The 21,024-nt window shown below is 34.9% G+C and overlaps 1 protein-coding gene across 2 annotated transcripts in view; it reads left to right on the top strand.

Annotated features, from left to right (window-relative positions):
* The window catches only part of LOC150100950 (serine hydrolase BPHL), a 139,543-nt gene that overhangs the window by 55,987 nt on the left and 62,532 nt on the right, over positions 1-21,024 (top strand). For both annotated transcript variants that reach the window (XM_090401555.1, XM_090401554.1), the window contains one exon: positions 8,956-9,053. In XM_090401555.1, the coding sequence (XP_090257681.1) occupies positions 8,956-9,053 (98 nt within the window). The remainder of the gene's footprint in view (positions 1-8,955; positions 9,054-21,024) is intronic.

Raw genomic sequence — 21,024 nt, 5'->3', positions numbered from 1 at the left:
CTACATAGGCCCATTACTCTGCCCTCCCCTAATACACAAGAATACAACATGACCATTTCTATTCCCTATATCAGAGGTACATCGGAAAAGATAGCCAAAGTATTGTTGAAACATGGCCTTCGCACCACTTTAAAACCTCATGTCAAGCTGGCAACTCTGATCCGCTCACCTAAGGATAAACTTCACCCTTTAGCACACCCAGGAGTGTATGAAGTTCTGTGTGACTGTGACTTGGCCTATTATGGGCAAACAGGAAGATCAGTGAACATCTGCCTGGAAGAACATGAAAGATACATTCGCTACTATTACTATGGCAAGTCAGGACTGGCAGACCACACTTTGGACACTCCTTCACACAGGATTAGATGGAGGAAAACGAATGTGCTATTTAGGAGTTGTTATAGATCTGAAAGATTATTTTTTGAGTCAGCAATGGCTTTGAAGAATTCTCCCAACCTTAACAAATATGGTTGCATTAATTTGCCAAAAATTTGGGAGACGGTTATCCTAAGAAAAACTCCTGGATAACTGCGTTTTTTTTTTTTTTTTTTTTTCGTTAGAGGGCGCCAAAAAATAGGACTTTAGATCTTTTGTCTTTTGCAATTATATTGTTTCACTCACTCACTGTCACGTTTACAAGTGTGTTGTGCTCTGATGATGCTGAGTTGAAAATCAGCGAAATATAAGCGTTAATAAAACATCTTTGTTGATAAAAGTGTTTGTGGTGTTGTTAATACCGTGAAAAATAAGTCATGAATAAACATACCATATTGACTGGAATATAATTCGCACTTTTTCCCCCAAAATTAACGCTAAAAATCATGGTGCGAGATATATGAGGGATTTTCGGAAACTAAAGGTTTCAATTTTTTTTTGTAAAATCCCTGCATATATTGCAATTGCTATTTCCTGCCTAGAGAGCAATTTCCTTGTGTGCATCCTACCTAAATATCACCATTTGCTTTCTCATTATTTCAAGCAAAAATTCCAGTAATTCACAAGACTTGAGATACTTAATGAACAATCTTTCACGAATGACTAATGAACAGACAGCTATGGTACTAGGCCAGTAAAGATATGTGCATATGATTGGTGCAGTATTAACAAAAGATTGCATGAGTCAAAGATAAAAGTCAATAGACAATTTTTGAATTGAAATGCTAATTCTCTTCAACCAATTCAATACCTGAAAGTGTCATAACAATATTCACTATATATTTCTTAGCTTAAACACGTTTACAAATTTTAACACTTTCTGTTGATTTTTATTGTTGCTCTGCATTTGAACTGGGGAGACAGACTCCCCACACATCTCGTTTTTAGTGTTTGCCAGTGCAGCATATGGTTTTGCTTGAGGCTAAATAGCATAGTTTTTGTGGGAAGGGGACATGTGATTCATTAGTTAGTGCCATTTTTATCCCAGCTGTCTTTAATTGCACTATTTGTTGAGAAATATATTACGCAGACTGCAAATGTTTGTACCTTATTCAGTGATGCAATAAATGACTTGCTTTTACTTGCGTCTGCAGACATATTGGCAGTAGGGAGGGCGTGTGGTTTGCCACAGGAAGTAGTCACTATCGCCCTGATGTGAATATGATTAAACTTTTTTTTTTCTGTGCGAGGTATATGCGAAACTTTCAATTTCTTTTTTCACAAAGTAAAATTAGGGGTGCGATTTATATTCGGGGGCCATTTTGTAGGGATGACAAATTATGCAAAGAGATGATTAACCTTGTAACGCTACCTGAGCGTACATAGGGTTGAAATATGTAAAGCAGTTAGGAACGAATTATCTATTCGGCAATTAATATTTCAAAAGTGGTATCCATCACAACAGATGGTGTGCCCAGCATGATTGGTAAGGAAGCAGAATTTGTAAATCTATTTGCAAACATGTTGATCATTCACTAATAGGTTTTCATTGCATTCTACATGAGGAGAATTTATGCACAAACACTGGCTTAAAGGAACTTCAAGAAGTGATGCAAACAGTAACTAAGGTTGTTAATTACATTTCTGCACTTGCTTTGAATAAAAGACAATTTCAGAATCTATCGAATGAAGTGGATTCGGTGTACAACGGACTAATAATGTACAACAATGTCTGTTGGCTTAGTCGAGGTCTTGTTCAGAAACGATTTGTTGAATGCCTGAACGAGATAAATCTCTTTTTGACTGATCAACAAATGTCTTATAAAGAAATGTGTGACATCATGTGGGTTTGTAAACTGATGTTTATTACAGATTTTTGAGAAGATTTAAATGACTTGAACCTCAAACTACAGGACACGAAATCGTCTTCAAATAAACTTGCAGATTTTCATGGATAAATGTGGAAGATTTTGAAATGCAGTTGATTGATTTTCAAAGCAGCTCAATTTAGAGGCAGAAATTTGTTTTTAAAGTTGACTTGGGAAATATTGAAACGGATCGATTAGAGACCGGAGTAACAGAGAGAGAGAAGTACGGGGAAACAGGGATACTAAGAACTATGAATGCTATTCCCAAAACTTTTGTATGTATAAACATCCTTGCAACAGCATTAATATCAATTTTTGCATCCATATTCTTGTGAATCAATGTTCTCAGTGATCAACTTTGTTAGGTCTTGTAACAGGAGTAGCCTTACATATGAAACTAGTAGTGCATGCATATTTCTAAAGGCTACAAAATATAAACCTGATATAAATTAATTGTCATTAGTGATGCGGCAGCAACAGAAGTTTCATTGATATTAAATAAATAAAATGTCCACTATTTTTCTTTCTCTAGTTTTGATTTGATGTTTTCTGCTAAAAATGGTAAAGATTAACTTCTGTTTAATATATTATGTAGGTAAAAAAACAATTTATTTTGTTTGTAATTTTTATGTATTACTTGTAAGTGATTAAGAAGTAATACAATTATATCTTTAATTTTATTTTCTTTTTATTGTGCTTTAGTCAAGTAAAACGATTATGAGATTGTGCACTGAGATTGAGATTGGGAAAATTTGAAAAAACTGATGTCTGATTGATCTCTATAAAAAAAAAATCAGAATTATTATTGACTCTTTTGCTGATGTTAAAAATTGCATCTTTAAATTGTGTGGCTTTACATGGCAGCTAGAAAATCACTTAAGTGCAAATAAAAAAATATTCATGCTATCAACAGGATAGAAGGACTTTTAAGTAAAAATTCTGTCACTAATTTTTACATTCATTCAATCTTTACAATAATCACTCTTACAATATTCTTTGATTTTACCATTCTAGTGTGATTTTTGATTATTTGAAAAGATCTTCTCAATACTTAAAAGACACCAAATAATAATATGTTCCCCAAAATTTCGTACGTGGGAAATACATAACTTACCCATCCCTGGTCTAGAGTCTAGATTTAAACAAATCTATCATACTGCTGCGCGTTTGGGAGTTTACAACGAAAACGCCAGCCAGTCTTACCAGCGGTGATGATGACTAAGCCTCAGATTGTCAGAAATGCTATGTCTTTTTGACTTTTTTATAGTATTTTTGGTGTGTCTTGAGAAGGGCGGCAAACTCAGGGACCGTCCCAGTCAGCAAAACCTCTAGCTATGTCACCGGTAAAAGGAAAATGGAAACGACAAAATATAATACATATAGCAAACTGGAATGTAAGAGGAATAGCATATAAAGAAATAGAATTAGACCAAATATTAAATAAAAGAAATTTTAAAATAGCAGTAATCACTGAAACGAAGAAGAAATTAAAAGGAACCAGGAGAACCAAAAATTTTAATGTGATATACAGTGGAGTGGACAGAGACCAAATAGCACAAGCAGGAGTTATGATTTGGATTCATAACTCCCTTTCAAAACAGTTAAAACATTATAAATTATGGAATGAAATAATAATAGAAACTAGAATAAAAATAGATAGAGATTATTTAACAATAATTGGTTTATATGCCCCAGAAGAAGGAAGAGAACAGAATAATATTGAATTTTATAATCAGCTACAAAATATATATATAATAAAATAAATAAAAACGATTATATAATTTTAGCAGTAAACTTAAATACAAGAATTGGAAACACGAAAATTAATAATAATATAGGAATATATGGGGAACATACTCTAAACAGGAATGGTAAAAAATTGATTGACTTTGTAGTTTATAATAACCTAAAAATAATGAATTCTTTCTATAAAAATAAAGACACACATAATATATTTGGGCAGCAAGAGGATGGAAATCAATATGAGATTATTTTATCTTAAATGAAAATACATTAAATAATAAATTTAGTTTAATCCTTTATCCAAGTGAGAGCAAACAAAGTTTGCGCCTGAAAAAATCTTCAGGACTGAATACGGTATTGTACTATCTTACCTGGGTAAGTAGTACAACACCAGGCAACTCGTAGCAAAGGTGGAGCAAGCTACCAACACTCCTATCCCAGTATCTCCCATAATGCAAAACACATCTCCTTGCGGATATGTTTAATGTTATACATTAAGGGATTGGCCACTACCCAGACTAGTTTCGACCTTTATTGAAGTCTCTTCAGTGGGAGCCAGGCCCAGAGTTGAAGATACCAGGTAGAAGCAATAGCAAGGTCATCTTTACCTATAGGAGTTGCCAAAAGGTTTGCCACCTTTTTTTTTTTTAAATTACTCTGGATTTAGAGAAAGATGTTGAAAGCTTATTTTTCACTTGGTTAGACTATAATAAATTTAGTTTAATCCTTTACATCAAAGTTTTCATTAGATGTTAGAGCTTACAGAGGATATGAAATAAGCAGTGACCACTTCCTCATTAAAATAAAATTAAAATTACCACCTAAATGGCTACAAGTAACAAGAACAGAAAGAAAATTTAAAACATTTCTTTATAAAACTAGACTATTAGATGATGGCTATATGAACAAAGAATTAACCAATATCTAGATAAAATAAAACAAAATGAAGAAATAGAAATAGAATGGCTTAATATAAAAACAATACTAAATACAGCAGCAAATGAAGCTTAGGAAAGACCAAAAAATTCAATAAAAGGAAAAAACTGAAGATATGGGATGTTACAACCAAAGAAATAATCAAAATGAAAAAAGAAGCCTATCATAAATGGTTAAGCAGTAAAAGATTAGAAGATGAAATAGAATATAAAAGAATAAGAGCCATAGCTAAAAGAGAAGTCAGAAAAAGACAAAGAATCATGGAACAAATTTGTTTCTAATTTAGAACATGATTTATATAAAATAAGATCCAATGTATATAAGATTTTGAAACACCTAAATGCAAATACTGAAGAAAACATAAAATTAAACACTGAATTAAAATCAGAAGAATTTCTAAATTTTTACACAGAATTGTGGACAGATAAATATTTTAAAAAAGACAACTGGCAAACACTTAATGAAAATGAAAATAAAATAACTAAAGAAGAATTAGAAATTGTATATTAATGATATTGGCGAAGATTTGGATGGAGATATTCAGTTGTTTGCAGATGATGCAAAGTTAGGATGAACCATAAAGAGTAGTGAAGATGTTGTGGCCTTGCAAGAAGACTTGAATAAATTGAGTGATTGGGCAAGCAAATGGGGATGTGAGTTCAATGTTGCAAAATGTAAGGTTTTAAAATTTGGAAAACAAAGATGGGATGCAGAATTTATGCTTGGTGAGAATATATTGTTGGAAGTAGAATAAATAAGAGATCTGGGGGTGATAGTGGATAAGGATCTAAAATTTAGGGGACACATTGCCAAAATTGTGAAGACAACACAAAGACTTCTGGGAATGATGCGGAGGACACTGACGTGTAGAAGTAGGGAGATTCTTGTTCCATTGTATAAGGCTTTGATTAGGCCACACATGGACTTTTGTGCCCAGATTTGGTCACCGGGTTTTAAGAAGGATGAAGAGATGTTGGAAAGGGTCCAAAGGCGACTGACTAAGGTAGTTTCTGACCTCTGGAATGTTGAGTATGAGGAAAGATTGAGAAGATGTAATTTGTAGAGTCTAGTGGAGAGAAGGAAGAGGAGAGATTTTATAGAGACCTACAAGTTGGTAAGGGGTTGTTATAAGATCAATGGTGGAGTAGTTCTACAGAGAATAGTGGGAGATCAGGGGAGAACCAGAGGTCATCCCTGGAAACTGTATAAAGAGGGTGTGAGTAGGGGAGTGAGAGGCAGGTTTTTTTCGTGCAGAGTTGTGAATGATTGGGAATGCCTTGCCTGAGAGTGTGGTGTCTGCAAGGAGTTTGAGTGTGTTTAAGACACGGTATGATGAGATGTATGTGTGATAAAAGGACCTCCCAGATGAGTCTTTGACTCCATGAGGTCTTGTTTAATAATAATAATAATAATAAAATCAGCCTGAAAGAAACAAGAAATGGAAAATCACCTGGAGAAGATAAGCTAGGTTCAGAACTGTATAAATATGCAGGAACAAGATCCAAAGAAGGACTCCTATTATTTTTAAATAAAATTTATACAACTGGTAACTCCCCAATAGAATGAAAAAAAAAAAGCAATTGTGATTCCTATCTTTAAAAAAGGCAATAGAGATGACCCTAAAAACTATAGAGGTATAAGCATACTAAATTCCTGTTACAAAATATATAGCAGAATTTTAAATAACAAACTAATAAAATATTCCAAAAACTTTATTTTAGAAATGGGTTTAGAAAAGGACGATCATGTATAGACCCAGCCTTTTGCCTAAAATTAATAATAAAGAAAAGAAGAGAATGCAATTTAGAAACACATATTGCATTTATTGACTTTGAAAAAGCATTTGACAAAGTTAAAAGAAGCATTTTATTTAACATATTAAAAGAAAGACAACTACCAAATAATATCCTAAAAGCTATCATAAGCATGTATGAAAATAATCATACATGTTTAATCATACATTTATCTCTCTCTCATATACGAGAGAGAGATAAACCAAGGGGTCCAACAGGGATGTCCCCTCTCAGCAACTCTTTTTAATATTTACCTAAATGAAATAATAATAAAATGGAATAAAAATTTCCATCAAGGTATTAAACTTTCTCCTGCTATGAACTTAAACACTCTCCTTTTTGCCGACGACCAAATAATAATTACAAATTCTGAAGATAACTTACAGAAAGCTATTTTAGATCTTTATGAGATGGCCAAAGATTATGGTATGATAATATCAACAGAAAAATAAAAAAACAATGGCCTTTAAAGGGCAAGAACTAAGATAGTAATAGATAACAAGATCTTAGAACAGGTGAATTCATTTAACTACCTAGGATGTACGATCACATATGAAAAAGATATAAACGTTAAAATTGCAAAATATTTAAAAATAACAGGTGTAATTAACTCTATATTTAAACGAAACCTAGTTCAAAAACAAACCAGACTAAAAGTATACACTACATTAGCCCTAACAGTCTTATTGTATGGAAGTGAAATCTGGATAATAAAACAAAAAGACAAAGATTAATAACAGCAGTAATGAAGTTTATGAGAAAAACTGCAAAGTATACTCTATTTGATCACAAAAGAAATGAAGAAATTATGAAAGAATTAAACCAAGAATCGGTAATAGAAAAAATGAAAAAATATAAACATAAATGGATTGAACACTTTAAAAGCTTGAAAACAGAAGATTACCAAAACAAGCCTTAAAGTACAAGCCATTAGGAAAAAGAAAACCATGACGTCCTCTTAAACAATTAAACGATGACTTCTAAGGTGGGAACAGGCCACGCTAGGCCCCAGTCCATATATATATATATATATATATATATATATATATATATATATATATATATATATATATATATATATATATATATATATATATATATATATATATATGGACTGGGTCACCATGGGAGTAGTAGACTCAAAACCTCCTGCAATGAGAGAGGCCTTCATCCAGCATTGGGTAGAAAATAGGCTGAAAATTTTTATATATTAATTTAGCTGTCATATGATATCAGTTATGAATTATTAGTGCATTTTTTTGGAATGGACATTATGAATGTGACACTTTTTATAATTTTTTGAGTGAATGATCTAGTCTAAACTTATATCGAGTTCTTAATTTCTATTTCTACAATGTCTAAGCTTTTTTTTCCCTCTGTTGTATTTAAATGTTAATAATATCATATTTAATATTAACTTTATGTTTTTGCTTTTATTTTATTGCGTGTATTAAGTCATGACATGCATGTTTTTCATGCGTGTGTGTGTGTACTACTCAGTTGTGATGTAAAATGTTTTTCTTGTTGTGGATCGCGGTTAAAAGAGGCTAGAAATCTTGGAGTTTTAGTAGATTGGAAGTTGAAGTTCATGCAAAGATTGCAAATACAATGCAGAGGATAATTGCAATGTTTAATGAAATAATTTTACCTCTTTACCAGACTTTGATATGATGTCTGGTTTCCAGGGCAGTGAAGATACAGCAGAGAGGGTGCAAAGGAGAATGTAAAATTTAAATGATGTTGAAACTGCAGATTGTCGATTATGAGGACAGAGAATTTGTAGATGCCATCAAACAGAAGAAAGATGGGTGATGCAATATGATAGAGACCTACAGATTTCTCAAAAGGTCATATAGTATACCAGTAGATGGAATTTTTAAATTGATGGAGGATGGGAAGAGTATTCATAGAAGTTGAGAATGAATGCAGTCAAAAAAAAGGAGTGAGAGCTAGATTTGCTCTCATAGAGTGGTGCATGATCAGAATAGATTGCCTTTGGGGAGGTTGTGTAAGTGCAGGTAGTGTGAATGATTTCAAGAATAGATGTGACAACTGGTATGGATGATGTGGGCTTCCCTTGCTGAGTTCTCTGACTCCTTGGGTGGTTGTGGAAATAATAATAATTTCTGCAATACTAAAAAATTACTAATTTATCTTTACTTTTTCTTGTGTGATATTATTTAAGTGTACATATTACTAATTATTATAGTTAATATACATTTTTTGCAATTCTATTTTAGATATCCTGGAAATAAAATTGATATTTCTGGAATACACATACATTATGAGCAAGTAGGAAATGGAAATCATAAAGTTCTTTTGCTGCCAGGCGTTCTTGGTAATTAACTTTTTTTTTGTTGGTGGGGAGGCATCTAATAAATTATTTCTTAATATATGAACTAAAAAAAGCTTGTTTTCTGAAATGATGGTTTCATTCTTTCCTGAGTATGGAAAGTTATATTACAAAAGATTCACACATACATGCATGCATACTACACACACACACTATAAAAAGAAGAATTGAAAACTACAGGTATCCCTCGATTAATGTGGTTAATTAATCCCTCAAGTTTATCACGCATATCAAAATCGTGTTGATCAAATCTAATAATCAATGGTAAAAATTACAATTCGTCCATGATCGATTACTGTATTAATAATTCATTTTATATGGTACTCTTTTAGGAAAGATAAAAAATGAATACAAAGTAAATGTTTAATAAATACTTGTACCTACATTATTTACTGCAATTTTTTTTATCAAAAAAAGTTATCAAGTGTCGTTTGAACAGTTTTAGTTTTTTTCTTATTGGCATAAATTCTACGATAACAAGCAAAATGACTCTCCAGACCTCGGCAAACAAGCAATAAAACATAAAGAAAAAACACTGCAAATATAACACACGATGGTACAAATTAAGTGGATATTGAATCCAACATTATTAGCCGAATATAGAAACTACAAGAGTTTTGTGCCAAATATATAGAAAGTAAAAGTTTTGGGGGATGCAAGCATAAGAAACCTTATGGGCAACTCGTAGTAAAGGTGGAGTAAGCTCCAGATCACTTTCTTTAGTATTTTCCATAATGTAAAGCACACTCCTAGAGGACATGTATGATAAATAAGCCTTTAGCTCTCTATTTCAGTAAAATATGATGGTTTATTTATTTTCAGTTATAATCTGGAAATTATTGAACCAATAATAACAATAAAAAAAAAAAAACTAAACCATACTATACTGACATCGGAGGTCATGGTATCTCTCAGATACAATTTACTTTCAAATATCACAAACCTTTACATAACATATGTTAACCAAACTGACAGCAAAAAACAGTGCGGAATATCGCTCGTAACATATGAATGCACAGCTACTCATGACTTCCAAGCTATACACTGAATTGCGTAAGAATATTTATATTAAACATTTTGCATGTATCTGTCAGATCAGCTGTGATCTCCGCAGGGTTAAAAGTGCATTAATCAAAACTCTTGCCGCGTATATCAAGGGATTGCCGCAATTAATTTTGCCGCGTTAATCAAATCCCAAGTTAAGCAAAACTGTGTTAAGCAAGGGATATCTGTATATTGTACTAGGTGTGCACATTTTACTGATGGTTCCTGTATTTAGAGCTTGACAAATCCTGTGTATTTGGTTATTGTGATCTTAAAAATTCCATCCTGACAACAAATAATTTTAACAGTTATTGCAAACTTCAGTTTGCAATAACTTTAGAGCAAACTGGACTATGAACATGACGGTCAAAAAATAATAACATACATAAAATTAACTGCTACATCCATCAAGATGATGCACCTTCATTATCTGAAACACTGTTTGTTTGCACAATGCAAAAATGGTATAATAATTGGCTTTCTACATTTGCTGTTTCTGCTTTGTAAACAGCAGATTATTATCAGGAGGTCCTTAGTGAAGATTAAGCATGCTGCTTACTTGAATTATTAGTTCACGTTGCTAGTCAGTATTTAACCTGAAAGAAAAATTCTAAATTTGATGGTTCCACTTACCTTTTAAACAAATCACAAAAGGAAATGGACTGCTAGTAAGTTGCCAATGAAATATAATTTTTATATTTCATTGGCAACTATAAAAAATTTCTGTATACCTTTTGCTATAAAGCTTTAATTATTTCTTACCAGATTCGAAATAGGCATAAGGAAAAGATAACAGCTATTTTGCATAGTAATTGGAGATGTTGCTTACATTTTAGTATAATATTGTTTATTTTTGATAGCTTAGTGTGCCTGCGTGATTATTATGCTTGTGGATTTGTTACTGACATTTTTGAACGATGGTACGCACAAGGTCTATTCACTGTGCAGTGTAAAAATCAAATGCTGTTAATGATATACATGTTTTGAAAATGGTTCAATGTTGTGAGTGCAACATGTATGCATGGCAAATATGAATTATATGTTTGTGGAGAGACTGAACAAGAGATGAGAGAAGGTATGGATTTATAGAAAGTGTATATTTTGTTAGACTACAAGTTATCAGCAAATGTGAAACAGACTGAAGGAATGAAAGTTAGCATATATGTGGGTGCAGAAGACAGCGTGAATAATGGATCGAAAGCTAGTGAGACTAAAGAAGTGAAAGAACAAGAATGAAATAAATTTAGTTTAATCCTTTATCCAAGTGTGAGCAAACAAACTTTGCGCCTGAAAGTATCTTCAGGACTGGGTTAAGGTGGTGCAACACTAGGACAACTCCTTGCAAAGGTGGAGCAAGCTACTATCACACTATCACTCCTATCTCAGTATCTCCCATAATGCAAAACACATCTCCTTGCGGATATGTCTAATGTTATGCATTAAGGAAAGGGCCACTACCCAGACTAGTTTCGACCTTTATTGAGGTCTCTTCAGTGGGAGCCAGGCCCAAGTAGAGATACCAGCCAGAAGCATTAGCAAGGTCATCTCTACCTATAGGAGTTGCCAAATGGTGTGCCACCTTTTTAATAAATTACTCTGGATTTAGAGAAAGATGTTGAAAGTTTATTTTTCACTTGGTTAGAATATAATAAATTTATTTAATCCTTCATCCAAGTGTGAGAAAACAAAGTTTGCACCTGAAAGTATCTTCAGGACTGGGGTAAGGTGGTGCAACACCAGGGCGACTCCTTGCAAAGGTGAAGCAAGATACTATCATTCCTATCTCAGTATCTCCCATAATGCAAAACACATCTCCTTGCAGATATGTCTAATGTTATGCATATATCTGCAAGGAGATGTGTTTTGCATTATGGGAGATACTGAGATAGGATTGATAGTAGCTTGCTCCACCTTTGCAAGGAGTCGCCCTGGTGTTGCACCACCTTACCCCAGTCCTGAAGATACTTTCAGGCGCAAACTTTGTTTGCTCACACTTGGATAAAGAATTAAACGAAATTTATTATATTCGAACCAAGTGAAAAATAAACTTTCAACAAGAATGAAAAAATAAAAGTAAGTGATATGAAAGAGAAAGGAAGTAGGTGTGAGAAAATGAAAGAAATGGGGGTCCCACAGGGCTCAGTACTGGGACCTATATTGTTTAACCTTTATATCAATGACATTGTCAGTGGATTGCAGGGGGATATTCATTTGTTTGCGGATGATGCGAAGCTGGGAAGTGTTATTAGTAATAGTGCAGATGCAGCAGTCCTGCAAGAGGATTTGAATAAGTTAGATAGATGGGCCAATGAATGGGGGTATTGGTTTAATGCAGCGAAATGTAAGGTCTTGAGGTTTGGGACACATCGATGGGATGCTGCATACTCTATGGAAAGAGTTATATTGGAGGAAGTAGGGGAGACAAAAGATGTGGGGTTGATGATTGATAGAAACCTGAAATTTAGGGGACATATTGCAAAGGTGGTGAAGATAACACAGAAGATTTCTGCAATAATGAGAAGGACACTGACCTGCAGAGATAAAATGGTTATCATTCCGTTGTATAAGACTCTGATCAGACCACACTTAGACTATTGTTCTCAGATTTGGTCCCAGGATTTGAAGGGGATAAATTAACTGTGGAAAGGGTACAAAGGCAGATAACAAAGATGATTTCAGGACTGTACAATGTTAGCTATATGAGGATCGGCTGAAGGAATGTGGAGACTACTGAGTTTGGTGGTTAGAAGAAGGAGAGGTGATATGATTGATACTTTTAAACTGTTGAGAGGTGGTTACAGGGTTGGCACTGGGGAGTTCTTTCGCTTGGTTGAACAGCGGGAAGGAGTGATGACAAGGAGCCATCCCTGGAAGTTATGAAAGGAAACTGTGAGCAAGAGGGTGAGGAGTGGTTTCTTTGTGTGGACAGTACTTGAACCATGGAATGCATTGCCTGATAGAGTGGTGAGAGCGAGAGCGGTCAATGAGTTTAAGGAGTGGTATGACAGACTTTGTGTTTCCTAGGAGTGGACCTCCCTCGATGAGTCTTGATAGACTTTGTGTTTCTTAGGAAGGACCTCCCACGATGAGTCTTTTGACTCCATGTAGGCCTGGATAATAATAATAATAATAATAATAATAATAAAGAGAACGAGAGGGAGCGAGATTATGGGAGAAACACAGTGAAATTGCCAGAATGCAAAATTTAAAGAAAGAATTCTTCAAAATGAAAAATGAAATGAGGAATACATAGGGTGATACTAGACATTTAGTGGAAACAAATAACGGAGTGTAAAAGGATAGAATAAAAGAAAAATGAGAAAAGAGGTGACAATTGACAGTCCATACAATCTGCTTTCCAGGAGTGAGAATGAGTAAGATAATTCAGGCTTTGGATATGAGAATGATATGAGCAAGAGAATTAGTGGTTGTTGTGAGAACAAATGATTTACGAGGGTGGTCTGAAAAGTTCTCAGCCTAACAATGAAAAAACGAATTTATAATTTCAAGATTATTTTTATTTTTCCACATAATATCCCTTAAGACTAATACATTTATTCTAGCGATGCTTCAGCTCCATTAGCCCGTCCCTGTAGTGGTTCTCAGTAAGATCTACAAAATACCTCTCTACAGCTGCAATCACTTCTTGATTCAAAGAAAATGCTGACCAGAGAGAAAGAGTTTTAGTTTTGGGAAGAGATAGAAGTCAGAGGGAGCCAAATCTGGGGAATAGGGTGGATGTTCCAACAATTCATAGTGTAGATCCCTTAATTTTACCATTGCCAAAACACCTTTGTGGACAGGTGCATTGTCCTGATGAAAAATGATTTTTTTTTACTTCTGCAAACCAGGTCTTTTCTCACGAATGTTTTCATCTGGTCTTTGTAAAATATTGGAATAATATTCCCCGGTTATTGTTTACCCTTTTCAAGATAATTAATAAACAAAATGCCTTTAGCATCCCAAAACACCGATGCCATGACCTGCTGATAGAACTGACTTTGTCTTCTTTGGCACTGAACAACTGGCTTCAGTCCACTGTTTTTTTGACTGCTGTTTAGATTCTGGTGTGTAATGATGAATCCAAGCCTCATCCATAGTAATAAATCAATGCAGACAGTCAGTTTTATTCTTGTTAAAACGCTCCAAGCACTGTTTAGAGATTTTCATGTGAGTACATTTTTGATCTGCTGTGAGCAAGCGCAGCACCCATCTAGCGCAAAGCTTTTTCATTTGCAATTCTTCATGCAAAATATATCCTACACGTTCTTTTGAAATGCCTATATTCTCAGCAATTTTATGCACTTTGACTTGCTGGTCATCCAATAGCATATTGTGCACTTGATCAATGATTTTTGGTGTTACACTTTTTGGACATCCTTCACGTGGATCATCTTCAAGGCTGGTACAGCCATGTTTAAACTCGGCAGCCCACTTCTAAATTGTCGAAAATGAAGGAGAAGAGTGCCTATAAACTTTTATGAACTTTGAATGAATTTCTTTTGGAGTTAAACCTTCTTTTACAAAGAATTTTTTAACTGCACTATACTCAATTTTATCCATTTCAAGGGATACAGACAACACTTTTGCTTCAGACAGCTGTATAAAACAAACTACTTGATAGAATGACTTGCAATTTCACATGGATACTTATGATAGATGTGTGAACTTGGAAAAAAAAAAATTGCCGATAGTGTTGCCATGCTAAAAGTTTTCGAGGCCGAGAACTTTTAAGACCACCCTCATAGGTGGATAAAAGAAGAATGGAAGGGAAGATATCAGGAGGTTATTGAGGAGAGTTAAAGATAGCAGTATAGTGTGAAAGGTTGTCAGTGTGTTACTGAGGTATGCAATGATGACAGAGTGCATAAGGATAGAATGAAAGAAAAATGAAAAAAGAGGTGACAATTGAGAGAGAGAGAGAATCATGAATGTATTGCTGGCAGAGCTGTGTAAAGAGAAGGAAGTGTATGGAGATATGTGATATATTTGAAGGAAGAATGGAATTGTGCAAAAGTGATGAGTTGCACTTGAATGACTTTGGTGTAGTGAATGAATTGAAGAAACTGTTGTTAGAAGAAAGTACAAGCAAGGAAGAGATCAGAGGTAAGAGGTGAAGTGGAAGATCAGGAGAGTGTACCAGAGCAGACTTTTAAAGTGTTTGGCAATGGAAATAGTGAAAATGTACCAATTCCAACATTCCTTCCATGCAGTATAACAGGACTGGAAGTCCTGTTCTGTTAGCTTGTTTATGGCCCCAGTCATGGCTGTTTGGAGATAAGTTGTGCAAGCAGTGTTTGATCCAGTCATTTACAATCTATGGAGACACCCATTGTGTTTTCACAACCATTCAAGAATTTCTTTGTAGTAAATTTGATTGACAACCACTCTAAGAGGTAAAAATTCTCAGTGGACCACGCCATAGTTATTGAAAAGATAACAATCATGGTTTTCATTTTGGACTTGCTCATGCATGCCTTCTTCGGTCTTGGAGACGCTTTTGGGAACATGTGACACTTTCATTCAGTTTAAAACAAAAGTTAATAACATAATGCTGTTCAAGATTTCGCGATATAGGGAAGGAACCGAGAGGAACAGTTCATTTATTTGCTGATGATGCAAAGTTGGGTAGGGCAATAGTGAATGCAGAAGATGTCAAAATTTTGCAGTTTGATTTGGATGGATTGGAGATCCAGGCTAAGGAGAATGGATGTGAATTTAATGTGGCAAAATGTAAGGTCATGCATTTTGGGGTGAAAAGATTAGCAGCAGTATATCACATTGGTGGAACTGTACTCCAGGAGATTGATGAGGCCAGGGACTTGGGAGTGTTGGTGGATAGGGATTTGAAGTTTAGGGGGTATTGCAAAAGTGGCTAAATCAGCTCATCAAATCACTTGATGAGGAATGCTGAAGAATACTTTGATGAGCAGAGATAAGCAAGTTATTGTTCCTTTGTATCGAGCCTTGATAAGACTCCATCTCAACTACTGTGCCCAGATCTGGTCACCTAGGTTTCTTCTTGATTGGGAGGAAGTCGAAAGGATCCAGAGGCAAGTGACCAAGATGATAGCAGGTCTATGGAATGAACCTTATGAAAACAGGTTGAAGATTTGTGGGTTGCAGAAATTGGTTGACAGGCGGAAAAGGGGAGATATGATTGAGACATTCAAATTGCTGAAGGGGTTTCTATAGGATTAATTCAGAGGATATTTTTGAGAACAGGATTGGTGGTGGGAGGACTAGGGGACATCCATGGAAGCTGGGCAAGAGTGTGGTTAGTAAGGGTGTTAGAGCTGGGTTTTTTACTTTTAGAGTGGTGAATGAGTGGAATAAGCTGCCAGAGTCTGTTGTGGGTGCTATGGCAGTGAATGAGTTCAAGGCAAAGTATGATAGATACTGTGTGAATGTCGAATAGTTGTGATGGACATGATGTTTAGGGCCTCCTTCAATGAGTCTAAGGACTCCTTGGAGTCGCCTGTAATAATAATAATAATAATAATAATAATTATTACTGAAATTACAATAACACAACAGGTGTTTACCCTTCTGAAGAGAAACTGTACTGACATAAAGAGTGGAAATCACTCTAACATACAACATCATTGTCAGTTTGACAGTGCTGTCAATTGTCAAAAAAAAAAAAATCCCATTACTTTTCTGCTAGACCTCTTCGTGTAAGAGATGAAAAGAGAACTGGAATGCAAGAAGAACAGAGAAACAGAGTCCAGATGGACAGGGAGACATGTCATAGTGAGAGTGGATGTTGGAAGTAGTAGTGAATATTATGAGAATGATCAGCATAGGAATGGAATGGATTGGGATGTGAGGGGGGGGTGAGTTGAGACTGAGGAGATATGTGGAGTAAGCAGTGATAACAGTAATTGGACAAGAGCAGGTGGTGTGGTGGGGAAATCACAATTAGCAGGTGGCTTGGGCAGGACCAATTATAGACCTGAAAGTGAACTGCTGTGTTTATTTAGAAATGCTAGATGTATCAAAAATAAGGGAGATGAAATTGTTTCACTGATTTGGGTTTATTTGCATAAAAAATTATTGCAATAAGTGAAACATGGTTGAATGAAGAAGATATCCCGATGAAATAGAAATTGAAAGGTGCAGTATTTCTTGCAAATATAGAAAGTACAAGAAAGGAGGAGGGGATGCTACTGATGACAGAACAGGAATTAATCTATATAAGATGACATGAAGGAGGGAAATAGTGGCAATGGTTTTGAGGTGGTATGGTGTCAGGTGGAGGTTTGACAGGAACAGATAAATGTTGCTCTAGGCCAGGAAATGTGGAGAGGGGTGATGAAGAAATGTATAAGCAACTTGAGTTAGCGAACAAGAAAATGGTGATTGTTATGATTTTAATTATGGCAGTATAGATTGGAATGAAGAATAGCATATAGGAATAAGTTAAATGAATTTCTTGAGTTTCTCGAAAGACAACTATCTTAGACAATATGCGAAGGTATGCAAGGAGTTTTAGATCTGAGCATGTGAGTGAGTGAGTATTTTTCATCAGTGTATGTGATTGCAAGTGGTGAGAGTGATCATGAAGTGATCACTCTCACCAACCTATGAAGATTTCTGTAAGGAAAGGATATATGTGGTATTACAAAGCTGGTGATTATGATAATCTTAGGAGACAGTTTGAAGCTATAGTATGGAATGAGGAATCGAGTAGAAAAGAAATAAATGCTGCTTGGGAACTGACAAAGAAATACTTAACATCATGAATATGTGAATGTATCATGAAAGTTAAAGGCTAAATTAAATAGGTATCGAATGGATGAATGAGGGTATTAAGCAGGAAATCTGGAAGGAGAATGGTAGTAATCAGTTGCATGAAGAGTACAAAGAGCAAGCCAGGAGAGCAACTCATTTGGTAAGAACAGCAAAATGATGGCAATGATGCAGATTACCTTCACATGCAGAAATGAAGAGGTTTTGTTTCCAATGTATAAGTTCCTGATCAGGTCTTGTGTGGATTACTATGCACAGATTTGGTTCCTTGGGTTTCATAGTGATGAGTATATACTGGAAAGGGTACAGAGATGACTAAGGTGGTAACTGATCTTTGGGATAGGAAGACAGATTCAGGGAATGCATTTTGCAAAGCATTATGAATAGGAGGAAGAGAGAAGATATGACTGAGATATTTAAGTTGGTAAAGAGTTGATACCAGTTAATAAAAAAAATTTTTTTTCATAGAATGGGAAAAGAGGATAGAACAAGAGGACATCCCTGGAAGCTGTATAAGGAGGGGTATTTTGCATGGAGAGTGGTTGATAAGTGAAATGCATTGCCTAACATTGTGGCAAATGGGGATACATTGAATGAGTTGAAATCACAGTTTGATGAGTAGCAGTGTTAATAATAATAATAATAATAAGTGCTTGGTATTCAAAAGGACTCTAGCGATGCACAAGAATTCAGTACTCAACACTCTAAGATGCTAATCTTTCAATTTTCACTTTAGTATCTAGGATATCCTTATGATTATAATGATACCACAGAAACCAGTCAGTATATCACTATAGAAAGACCATAATTAATAGCTTTGATATCTAGAAGAATGGATCTATCTCCAAGGGAACAAAGTTGAGGATTTTGGATATAGTTGTTTTTCAACAGCAACTTATGGATGTGAGACTTGGAACCTAAAGAAGTCAGATAAGAAAAGGATAGCTGCTTTTGAGATGTGATGCTACAGAAGGCTGTTGAGGTCATATACTGAAAGGCATATAACGAATCAGTGTTAGAAAAGATCAGTAGAATTTTAAGGCTCCTTAAGAATATTGACAGAAGAAAGTTAAAATATTTTGGACACATTGAAAGGATGAAAGGAGGAGGACTTCTCAGAACAGTAATAGAAGGTAAAGTTCCTGGAAAAAGAGGAAGGGGTAGACTGTCACTGAGATGGATGGATGGATGGATGGTGTGAGTAGAGTGACTGATGTTCAGAGAGTTGAAGCCTCCAGAAAAGCATATGTAACAGGACTACATGGCGAAGCCTGGTGTAGCACATCACCGAGCATTGGAGTGACCATACTACATCTGTGGATGCCCAGTGAACATATGATGATGATATTTACTCCAGCACTCTAGTTACCAATATCCAGTATCACAGGTACAATTTATTATATCACTCTGGGATATGAAGATGCCATAATTAATAATTTTTAAACTCAATCCATGAATCCAGAATCAATATCTTCATTAGAGAAAATTAGATGCAATACTTCACTGGTTTTGAAAATTTCTTTTTTGGCATGTCATCAGAGCCTCTGCTACTAATGGCTCAGTTAAGTAAGTTTGAACGCGGTTATCATGCCATAATGGTTAATAAGATTGGTATTCTGCTTCCTTACCTTACCATACTTCATATATGCAGAACGCTTTTTCACTTGGTGGCAAATTAAATTAAACTTGCCAAGAAATTATATTCTTGTTTTATCCTTTATCCAGGTGTAGGTAAATAAAGGTTACTTATGTACAGAGACTGATGTCTTCACATCAGTTGCTTCAGTATCCCGTAACACACACATCCTTTTGGGCATGTATAATGCTGTTCATTATGGAAAGGGTCACTACTCATACCAGTTGCAATCTTATTGGGTCTGGCTCCCACTGATGAGACGTTAATAAAGTTTGAAACTGGTCTGGGTATGCATAGCCATATACACACCCAAAAGGATGTGTGCTTTGCATTATGGGATACTAAGGTAACTGATGTGAAGTTGTCAGCCTCTATATAAAAATAGCCTAGTTGCGAAAGATATTTTGTGTGCAAACTTTGTTTGCCTACACTTGGATAAAGGATGAAACAAGTATATAATTTCTTGGTGAGTTTAATTTAACATACTTAATATACAGTAATGATGTTTATGTTAGTTGCATGTGTGTGTGTGTGTTCCAAAATTTTTTTAATGAATCTTTCTACCTGTGTGTATGCACACCCATTCCCATTTTATAATGTTATGACTTAATTATTTAAGTCATAACAATGAATAATGAAATCACTTATGGTAACCAAAGGTTGAATGTAACGATGTTTTTGAACTGTGCTGAGAAAACACAACGCCGGCAAAGGTTGGTCGATTGGTAGAGCCTCTGCTACTAATGTCTCAGTTAAGTAAGTTTGAGCGTGGTTAGTAGTTGGAAGGGAACCAATCGTTCGATGCTGTTGGCACACTCTCCCTTGATGAGTCTTTTGGACTCCCTGGAGGTGTCAAATAATAATAATAATAATAATAATAATAAAAAAAAAAAAATTCTGATTGGATACAGGTGTTTTGTGGCATTTGCTGTTTGAATTTTATTAGTTTGTATTATTGCTGGTTTTTCTTTTTTCTTTTTTTTTCTTTTTCTTCCCCTCTGGTACTTAAGACATTTTGAAAATGGCATTTGTGTACAGAAGCACACAAAGTTTCAGCTGATTGAGTCTTGCCCCTGATTTTTCTCAGTGGATACAGTGTGAAAATTGTTATATGTATGCCTCAAAAAATGTAAATGGTTTATGAATTGTTATGGTGAATAAAAAAAAAGGAAAAAAAAAGTAGTAGTGTATGAGAAGTGTAATGTTAGCATTCCAGAAAGTAGAATGGTGTTGCCAAGAGTAATCAGAAAATGGATGATAGTAATGGAACAGAATGGAAGGGTTTAGGCAAGAATTGATGAAAATGAAGATTTAAATGAAGCATCTAGAGGATGAAACTGAATGTATATAAAAAAAAATAAACAATTGATATATGAATGAATGAGGAAGGTAGTAAATCTGATCACTATATAACAGTGAAGAAAACTATTGAAAAGATATAGCGGGCCTGGTTGGCTGAGTGGTTAGCGTATCTGCTCTCCAGCCAAAAGGCTGTGGGTTTGAATCCCACTGGGGGCATGGATG

Source organism: Typopeltis vanoorti, chromosome 12, assembly GCF_054136105.1.
Source record: "Typopeltis vanoorti isolate ZY-2024b chromosome 12, IOZ_Tvanoo_1.0, whole genome shotgun sequence".
NCBI lineage: Eukaryota > Metazoa > Arthropoda > Arachnida > Uropygi > Thelyphonidae > Typopeltis > Typopeltis vanoorti.
The sequence above is the reverse complement of the archived record's forward strand: the minus strand, read 5'-3'. Positions and strand labels throughout refer to the sequence as shown.